This window comes from Lycium ferocissimum, chromosome 2, assembly GCF_029784015.1.
Source record: "Lycium ferocissimum isolate CSIRO_LF1 chromosome 2, AGI_CSIRO_Lferr_CH_V1, whole genome shotgun sequence".
Classification (NCBI taxonomy): Eukaryota; Viridiplantae; Streptophyta; class Magnoliopsida; order Solanales; family Solanaceae; genus Lycium; species Lycium ferocissimum.
This window is the reverse complement of record NC_081343.1, coordinates 65,580,167-65,590,453: the sequence shown is the minus strand read 5'-3', so window position 1 is coordinate 65,590,453 and position 10,287 is coordinate 65,580,167. Positions and strand designations below refer to the sequence as shown.

At 33.4% G+C, this 10,287-nt stretch overlaps 1 protein-coding gene across 1 annotated transcript; it reads right to left on the bottom strand.

Moving 5' to 3' along the window:
• Positions 1-2,577: 2,577 nt before the first annotated feature.
• On the bottom strand, positions 2,578-4,355 carry LOC132046864 (uncharacterized). Its single transcript, XM_059437666.1, has 2 exons — positions 3,887-4,355; positions 2,578-3,043 (listed from the first exon to the last, which is right to left on the bottom strand). The coding sequence occupies exons 1-2, from the start codon at positions 4,266-4,268 to the stop codon at positions 2,961-2,963; spliced, it is 465 nt and encodes a 154-aa protein (XP_059293649.1). The 5' UTR covers positions 4,269-4,355; the 3' UTR covers positions 2,578-2,960.
• Between the last annotated feature and the right edge of the window lie 5,932 nt (positions 4,356-10,287).

Below are 10,287 nucleotides of genomic sequence, written 5' to 3'. Positions count from 1 at the left end.
AAGTGATAGGGTGCTAGCAGCCTAGCAGGAGTAGGAAAAGCTTAGCTAGGTCTTTTTTTTTTTTTTCCTTTTCTTTTTAAGATGAATTAAAAAAAATACCAACTGTTAAATGTACCCGTGTACTTAAGGGACCATTTGGATTTTTCCTCTTATTCATCACTAACCCATAAGATTCGTCGTTATGTTTGGTAACCCAGTCTAAACATATAAGCTTGTTGGGGCAGGTCTATTGGTCGTTGACTACCAAAAGGCGTGGACTAACTAAATAGTAGTACCATACTTAGGTTCAAGATTATATTTCTTCTATCAGATATATATTTTCAAAATGGAGATATTGATGTTTCCTGTTTCGTGCGTTATCTATCAACTGATACGAAACAATACTTATGGTGTTTATTGATAGAGTATAGTCATTAAATGTTGAGTTTACAAATTGTAATTAGTGGCAGAGCAAAAAAATTTACTGACGGGAACTAAAATATAAAGAAATCTATATATACACACAATGTCAAGAAAATTCAACATATAATATATATACATACATAGAAATAATAATTTGACCTATATATACAACATAATTTTTTGGAAGAAAGGAGATCAATTGACCCGCCTTTGGTTAAGGGGGTAGCTCGTCCCTGTCCGCAAACAATAGCCATATAAAAGTTCTTTTTCTTTCGCAGCGAAGGTTAGGCCCGTTATCTGATCTAACACTAGTATATTCCCTATCAGTGGTGGAACTAAGTGGAGAGATGAATCCCTCTACTGAAAGTTTATGTTCAAATATGGGCAAAGTATAAGGAAAAAGTCCAGTGAAAGGGAAAAAGATGTTCAAAAATTACTTTAGGTTGCATATCGTAATTCCATGCGTAACACTCTTATTGTTTTTCAGAATTCCTCTATATAAATTCCTGACTCTATTACTTCGTCCCCGTGCTTTACATGAATGACGCATGTCCAAAAGTCGAGTTCATGAAAATAATCTCAGCTCTGCATTAAGAAGTTGAAAAGAATTTGACAAACAAGTTGTTGGCTTGGCTTTCTTTTTTCATTTGATATTGAAGAAGTAGTAGAAGAACTGACGCAAATACCATGCCGGAATTATACGTCTGTTACCATTTCATTCACACATACGTAGGAGCACTATCAGAGTCTAATACTCTTATGGTTCATGCTAGTAGAGCCTTATTACTAACTTCATAAAAAAGTAACCTTAATTTTATGCCTTATTACTAACTGCATAGAAAAGTAACCTTAATTTTATGCAGTTAGCCTTAATATTAACGCATTTGAGCTGTTGATTACGCATTCAAAGGATTTAACAAAATACAGCCAACCACTATACAAATAACAAAAGGGAAATACAGGCGGTGTTACGCGCAATTCTCTCCGTTTACATCCCAAGTAATTCAATCCAGGGGGTAGCCAGAATCGCTGGGCAGTCACCTAGTTGGAATAATAGATGTGTCCTATGTGATAGTTACATAAGAAAGTACCCTTGACCAGAGAAATAATTCGACCATGCTAATGATTGGAAAGAGAATCATATTAATCTCTCAAACACCAGCTCATTGTAACCCATAAAATAGATTTGGTTAAGCTCTCGTAGAGAAATAAAACAAACATGCAGCAGGGAAACATTGATCTTCACAAGCATGAAACCAAAGGAAATGCCTGAACCTGCTTGGATTGATCATAAGTACCGTATTCCGTTTTGCATGACATCATTCCAAAAAGAACAACACCTTAATTTAATTGGACACTTTTTTATTTCAGTTTTACCCCTAAGACATGCTTTTATGATCAAAAAAAGTCATGGCATATTCCCAAAGTCTTAGCATTGTTTTCAGCAGGCGTTTAGCCATAGAAACCAACTTTATTTGAAAATTTTGAAATTGGAGTTGAAGATGGAGTTATGTTTGGTTATAGTTTTTGCACAAAAGTATTTGGTTATTTGAAAGTACTGAAAGTGAGAAAAGTGAGAGAAAGAAAAGTGTAATTCTCACAGCCAAACAGGTCTTAAACTCCAAGTTGTATTTGGATTTTTCATAGCCAAACGCTGATTTTCAAATAGAGTGAAATTTTTTCCAAAAAAGTGAATAATTCTCATGGCCAAACAAGTCTTAAACTCCAAGTCTAGTCAAATAAAATGCACCTGAAGGAGTAAAAAATAATAATGATTCCATCCAATTCAAAATCGAAACCAATTAAAATGAAATAAGCACTTTGCTTATCATGAAAAATGCAGGAGACAGCGCAGAGGAAAAATTGAGGATGATCAAAAGTTGCTATAAGCTACCTTCCAAAGCAAGCTCCCTCAACCAAAAAAAAAAAAAAAAAAAAAAATCAGATGTAACATACAAGCATCAAGCAAAGGAACAAGAGAACCCTTTGCAGATGTATTCTTCCTTTAACCTCAATTAGCCGCTTTACAATGTAAAGCTGAAAGGAAAAAAGAAAAGGACTAGAAACACAACATAAGAAGTCGGCTAAAGAAACAACTTTTGACCTTTTTAGTGCAGAAAACATGGAATGAAATGTAGGTGAAAAGATTAAAAAAAAAAAAAACTAAGAAAAACCTTCATCACCAAAACATTCCATAGAAAAAAGTCAGTACTCCAAATAAACACAAGTCATCATTTCCCACTTGCTGGAGGATGTTACAATGATGCAAATATCAACAAACATCTACTAGTAGCAATAACAAGAGTTTGTTGGCGATGGACCAGTTGCATTTGTGGTTGCAGCCCAATCATATTAATAAAAATCATATCAACATACTATTAGCTTTAAGATTGAATAAGTTGGTTCACCATTGGGTTACCTTCTCATATCAAGTTAACTATGATTTGTTTGGTTTAGTCCCTTCTTGCTTCAGTGTCCTGATATCATATTACTAGTACATCAAATTACCATCATCATCCTATTCATTCAATCAACAGATATGCAGCTTCCAGCATCCATTAATATGAAGATTGACGCACCGCACAAGCTACCACTTGTGCCCATTGCCGCAACCTTGTCTTCACTGTCTGAGGATTATCTCCTACATCATTTATTCAAAATATTAGCAACCATACGTTCAACTCTCTGGTTCATTCCAAGAATCTTATTCCCCCTCCTAACCTCCCAAAATCGGAAAGGGGCGTAGGCATAGGGGTGCACTCGTTGAAAATCAACTATGTGAATAGTGCAAAATTAATTTTATTTGCATTGTTTATAAATGTTGTTGAATCCCCATGGCATAAGGTTTTTTCTTTTGAACCCCCTATAGGAATTTCGAGCTCGCCAACTAGTGTAGGCAAACTAAATTGTGCATTAATAATTACTATATCATAATAAGAAGCATAGGCATTCAAATTAACAAAGAAGGTTAACAAACTTGGAAGATTTGTGTAATTGAAATTATCTAGTAATCCCATTATATATGACGGGCACTGAGTTTAATGGGTAGACCTATCTATAGTTTATTGATAATTAAAAATAACATTAAAGTCATGATTGAAAAGCAACCTCATGTCAAAATTTAAAATTTGATTAGATGAATAAATTTGAATTACTTGATTTAAGAATAGCCGAATACTACTACTACAACAACAACAATATACCCAGTGTAATCCCACGAGGTGGTGTCTGGAGAGGGTACATTGTACCGTACACCTACCATAGAGGTAGGGGTAGGGGTAGGGGTAGGGGTAGGGAGACTGTTTCCACAAGACCAAAGAAAAGCAACAACAACAACATACCAGTGTAACCACATCTAAGAATAGCCGAATAGAAATAGAATTTGTCTAAAGCATTTCAGAACATTCTAAATTCAAAGAGTGCGAATGAAAATTGAGACAGATGAACACGATTTAAATACAATGGACAAAAAACAGAGAATTACCTGGATCAACAATGGTGTGGGGACTAGCAGGTGAGTCGCAATCGGAAATAACCGACGATAAAGAATTAGTCTTTGAAAGGGTATCAGCATATTGTTTATTCACAGCATAAAACAAGCCATAAGCCGGAAAAGTATCAGACAATCGTTGATCCATTTCAGGCGAATCAAATCCAAACCCTAATTCAATACAAGCTTTAAGCTCATCAAGATCCTCATCCGTAACACTCTTGCTTCGCTTCTTCATGCGGCTTCCATGTGTACCTTTACGCTGTTGCCACGCCTCATCGCGAAACGTGTCCGGTGACCATGTTTTCTGTTTGTATAAAGGAGACGCCGCCGCAGACGGTGGCGCAAGCGGTGGAGCTCCGGTAAGGTGTGACATGGAGACCCGACCCGACCCGACCCCCTATGAGAGGGTGATAGGGGAGGTCCGATGGCTCGGGCGTGTAGGTTAATTGTGATTTAAATGGGGTTGAAAAACGCGTTTATATAAAGAGAGATAGAGAGGGGGAATTGGGCCCACATGACGTGGCGGTGTTTGTGGGCCTTACACGCTAGGCTTTGGTTGGTCTGACTCATGAGTCATGATGATCTGTTCTTTAATCCCTTGCTTTTGTTAAAGTTCCCCATTAGTTTCTTGTAAACTAGGCAAAGTCAAGAAAATTCGAAAAATAATACCGGAAAATAACATACTCATGTGTTTTGTCTGGACACAAAATTTAAGGAATAAAAAGAGATTTTTGAATCTTGTGATTTTAAATTAAAGATATGTATAATGTAATGTATTGAAATATCCTTTGAAACTTATGGTAGTAGAATAGTTAAATTGTCAACTTACTAAATAGAAAAATAAATCCTCTTTTTCCAATAAATCAAAAAAAAAAAAAAAGTAAGACAATTCAATTGGGACCGGGGGAGTAACAGTTATAAATGCAAGATGATTACCCAAACCACCCTAATTTCAAAAGAACAGGCGAGCTGAAAAAAGGAACATAAAATTATCTTTTTCATTTTGTTCTTCATCATTTTTAATGTGTGGATATTGTTTGAATATTATTTTGGATGAATGGGTGGTTAAATGCAGGCCTCTTAAAGTAATTTTAAAAATAAAAAAAAAATTGTAGACATCAAAATTTTGTGTGGACTCTCAAGATGAGCCCAATATCGTCATAGGGTTAGTGACACGTATTCAAAATTGTGAAAAGACATCTTGAGTATCTCATAAACTAAAAGGATATTAAGCAAGAGATGGCATATCTCAAAATCTCATAAATGTTCAGGATATTCACAAAGAGATCAAGGCATCAAATCGCTTTTATCAAAGCTATCGAGCGTTCTTGGAGATCAAATACATCTCTAGGAGGTCCAAATCATCCTGCAATTTGAGCAACACGTACCGAAAGCCCTTGAATCATGGAGACGTTTAGGAACAAGAATCAAGATAACAACAGAATTGTACTCACAAGATTCATCAATAAAACTACGTTTTTCTTTTATTTTTCATTGCAGTTAATTTTCGGCACTTGAAAATTTGTTGAGAACAATCTTAGTTAGTATTAATACTCAAATAGATGAAAACATGAAATTAACAACACATATAGGGTAGTTTGTTCATTATTAAGCTATAAAATAATTTTGTTACACTAAATATCAAAATGGGAGATTCACTAATATTTAAAGGAGTAATTAGTATCATATACTAGAGATCTTTTTTCTTTCAATATCATATACTAAGAGACTAGATGGGCAAGGCCCGTGCTTCCACGGTTTTCTAGTAATACAATTTGCATTACAGACCTTTAGTGCTACTGATTGCTGTTAATGTAGCAGTTGATGGTTAGGGGATAATTCAATATTTATCAACTCATGCAGTGGACATTACCAGGAAACTATGATTTGTTATATATGAAAACCGAATACCATAAGAAAAGATAAGTACATTGTTTAGCATAACTACAGAAAGATAAGTACATTGCTTAGCATAACTATATTCAAATAACATCTTCAAGTACATCTTTATTTATCATTTCATATGAGCAGGAGCTACAATCCCCTAATCTTAGTAGTCAACCTTTACTATTGCAAAAACCACAGAGCATGGAGGTATTTTGAAGTACCTGGAAAAAAAGATAAAACACCAATCATCAATTAAGGAAGTTGAAATTGAGAGGAATGCATAAATAGAGATCACAAAGAGATAACTTGAAAGATACATCAAGACTCTCATATAGTTTAATTTTAGATTTCCGGACAACTTCTAATGGGAAAAAATAGAGAAAGTAGTGAAATGTACAAGGACATTAAATTTTAGATTTCAGAATTGCCCACACCTGAAATTCACTTAATTAAGCTTGCACTCTCATTCAAATATACAAGGACATTAAACACGATAATATTAGCTCTGCCCAATATATCTAGCAGCTATGTTCCCAATTGAAACAGGGTAAGTCATTTGACTAAAAGCAACATATACTCTTAGAAAATCTGAAGATATATGTGATTTGTCTTCAGAAAATAAGATTGTCTAAAATAAGACACATCCTCAATGAAAATCTTTCACTACTGAGTACATTTTACTTGCTAATTAAGCCATACCCACACAAACATTAACAAACCTTATGTGAGAACCAACAGCAATTCCCTAAAAAAAAAAAAAAAAAAAAAAATAGCATAATCTGTTAGATTTTCGAAATGATGGGATAAATATACAAATAACAAACCAACACGGGCTAAAATTAGAACCATATCCGTCAGAAAATAACCAACATTTTATAGGTCAAACGTATGTAAATGTACTTCTATTTTAAATACTTCTACTATAGACTTAAGCTGGGCTGACGTGAATTCATTGTATTCCCTTATGCTCCTAATCCACTTATTTTAATTGGCATTAGAGTAGAAAGGAGCAAAAGACATTTAAGCAGCCATGTGTCTTGATATGTTTAGCATCTCAACTTTCCTGATATAGTTTAACCAACAATCAATCATATCACTCTATCAATATATGAAGCTAATTTTGAAGCAACTTCACTTTAGTTTTGGCAAATATTCAGAATTAGCTCCAGAGATAACTCTTTGAACTTCCGAAGTGTCATTCCAACCACCAAGATCTTGCATAAGGACTGCATTTGATCGAGAGTCTTAGCCACTGATTTGTGTTTTATTTACATTACACTACTTTGCTAGATTTGTGTAAACTATAGTATAGATTTTTTAAATAGCAAGTAATGATCCATATCATAACTTAGACATTCGAGCTCAAAAACTCACTATTTGCAGCTTCACTGAGAAAGTGGTTATGATTTAACCTCAAAGTGTGATATCTTAATTTACAAGATCACAATGATAATGGACATTCTAAAATCCATCAGAATTATACTATTAGGTAGCAAACCATTAAATAGACTTAAAGAAATGATGAGAAATACAGATAAAGAAAAAAATTGTGATAAAATAAGTTGCTAACCTCACTCCAACAGCTCTTCAAACAATTAAAAATGTAACCGACGAACATATGAAAGATTTAAAGAATCTGTGAGTGCCCAAGTAGCATGATTTCAAACATAATCTAACCTGTAAGAAGTTGACAATGACATGAAGAATATATGCAAAGTTTATTTTGGGAAAGATTTGTAATTACACAATCCTATGTATACATCTTTTCTTTTTCGTATCCATAGACAAATCTAGAATCTACCTGAGCCCGAGACATCTACTTCTCTCTCTCACGATTCTAGCGTTAGCTATATTCTACTCTGGTAAATTTTTCTTCTCCTTTGGTATTCAACTCTAATTTTCTTTATGCACGTCTTTTACAGTTTGATTTTTTCGTGCTACCGGCAGCCCGGGTGACCGTGATTAGCTCTTTCTCAGGTTAACAGCTGATTTATATTACTTGTGCTAAATTCTAAGCCTACTTAACCATCAAACAATTACGGTCGTGTACGTTAACCCATCCCTCATGTAAAATGATCTTGTTTAAGATGATGAAGATTTTAATCAAATTTTAAGGTACCCCCACCCAAATTAAAAATTGCATTGGAAATGGTGAAAGTAAGAAACCACCTCATAACAGGAAGATAAGTTGGACATAATCATAGAAAAGGGGACAGGAAGGATTTGTGAGAATCTATCTTTTGGATTTTTGTGTCGTATCTCAAGAAAAGACCACAACAAAACATATATTTCTTAGCTTTAAAATTAAAACATATACTTAAGCATTCATCCATTCTACTGTCCATTGTGTCCTATTTCAAGAAAAGACCACAACAAAACATATATTTCTTAGCTTTAAAATTAAAACATATACGCAAGCATTCATCCATTCTACTGTCTATTGTGCCCTATCTCAAGAAAAGACCACAACAAAACATACATTTCTTAGCTTTAAAATTAAAACATATACTTAAGCATTCATCCATTGTACTGTCCAAGCTTGAATTTTTAACTTAATCCACATTTGCAATTTGACGTTTGACTTTTTTGTTTTCATCATAAAAATTTAACAGAAGGCTGCATATCTACTTACGTGCGAATGAGCAACGTTGAGGCTACCAAAAAAAGCTAAATAACCTGCATATCATCTTCGTTACTTCATCCTCCTTCGTTCCCAATGATCAGTCCTTCCTACCGAGCAAAGTTGTACAAACTTGATTCCAAAAACATTTTTTTGGAATCAGTATCCTTAGTTGGGATACTAGATAAAGCTTGAAGAAACTATTATAATAAACATCTTTATTTATTATCTTCTTATGTTGGGATTTTCTCTTTATCATTTTTATACACCAAGGTATTTGGTATTAATTATATCTATTATTGGATATAATTATATCTCTTTGCAAAAATCTTCATCTTGTTTTTTTATTTCTTATTCGGGAGAAGAGAACGATTTAAACAAGTTTATTGATTTAAATGATCTTTATCTTATTTCTTTTTAGTCCTAATGCTCGCGGAGGATTAACTCAAATAAGTTTATTGATTTAAATGATCTTTATCTTATTTCTTTCGATTTCTAATTCTCACGGAGGGATTGACTTAAATAAGTTTATTGATTTAAGGGATCTTTGTCTTATTTGTTTCAATCCTAATTCTCACGGAGGGATTGACTCAAATAAGTTTATTGATTTAGCAAAAGCTAATTGAAAGAGGCTTTTGTTCACTTGGTGCACTCAACTAAGATAATTCTTGTTTGAAGCCATTACTTTAATTGGTTAACTACACTAATCGAAAGAGGTGTTATTACTTAATTATTGTTTGATGTCACTAATTACTTGTCAATAAATTAATAGTATAAAGCGAGAGTGGTGCTATTAACATATTGTCGATTATGTGGAATGATTGTATTAGAAATAAGCAATCATTCTTTAAACAGAAGAAATAAATAATAAACTTTTGATTTTATTATAGTAATTTTATCTTGTCGATTCAAAAAATCCCAACCTCTATCTTTTATAGAAAAATCCAAAAATATTTCTTGTTTTGTTATCAGAATTTTCAAGACTTTTGAACAACTCCCTTTTCATCAATTTGATCCTCTCAAATAGTAACAAAAATAATACAAATTTGTAGGCTAGGTGATTCTAATCTTTGTGGGACGATATCTTAAACTTTACTATAATTTGACAGAGTACGAACAGAAAATACCTATGCACATTGGTCTCGTCAATTATATTTTTGGGTTAGGACTATATGAAGAAAGAAAGAAAGAAAGAAAGAAAGAGAGAGATTTTTGAGCACTTCAGGAAGAGTTCAATGGAAGAAAGTAGAAGCTTCTAACTGAGTGTAAAGGAATGAAAGGGGGTTAAATACAAAATTGTCCTTGACAAACAATTATAGTATTTTTTTTTTGATACCCTTGTTCGTCTTCTGTTGGTTCCCTAAACTCCCATTTCTATAAAGTACTATAGTAGTATATGTGTTATAAGCTACCCCTAGGAGAGGTTTGTGAATTTATTCATTATAAAATATAAATTATTGCTAAGCGGCTTGACGTTATGGAGTTCGTGATGGTTCATCGATTAACGTGTGAATGGAAAATTTGACAATTAAGATAGGTCCTGGTTTCAATTTCACCGCATAGCTAATTTTACTTTTAAGGAAAAAAAAGGATAGCTCCACGCTTCATATTCAATTTACTGTTGTCCATGATGGCACGTTACACATTTTTATACACCTGTGAACATTTATAATCTTATTACTAGTTGCTACCAACATTTATCTTTTACGTAAATTCATTTTTCATTTGTTGACGAATCTACTTCATTAAATCCTAATCAAACAATTGCAATCTATCTATATATATATATATAAAAGAGAGACATAGACCCGATGATGTGACGCTCTCTCCATCCAAGAAACCCATTTTTCTTTTATCTCCTTTTTTTTTTTGGATTTTCTCCTTA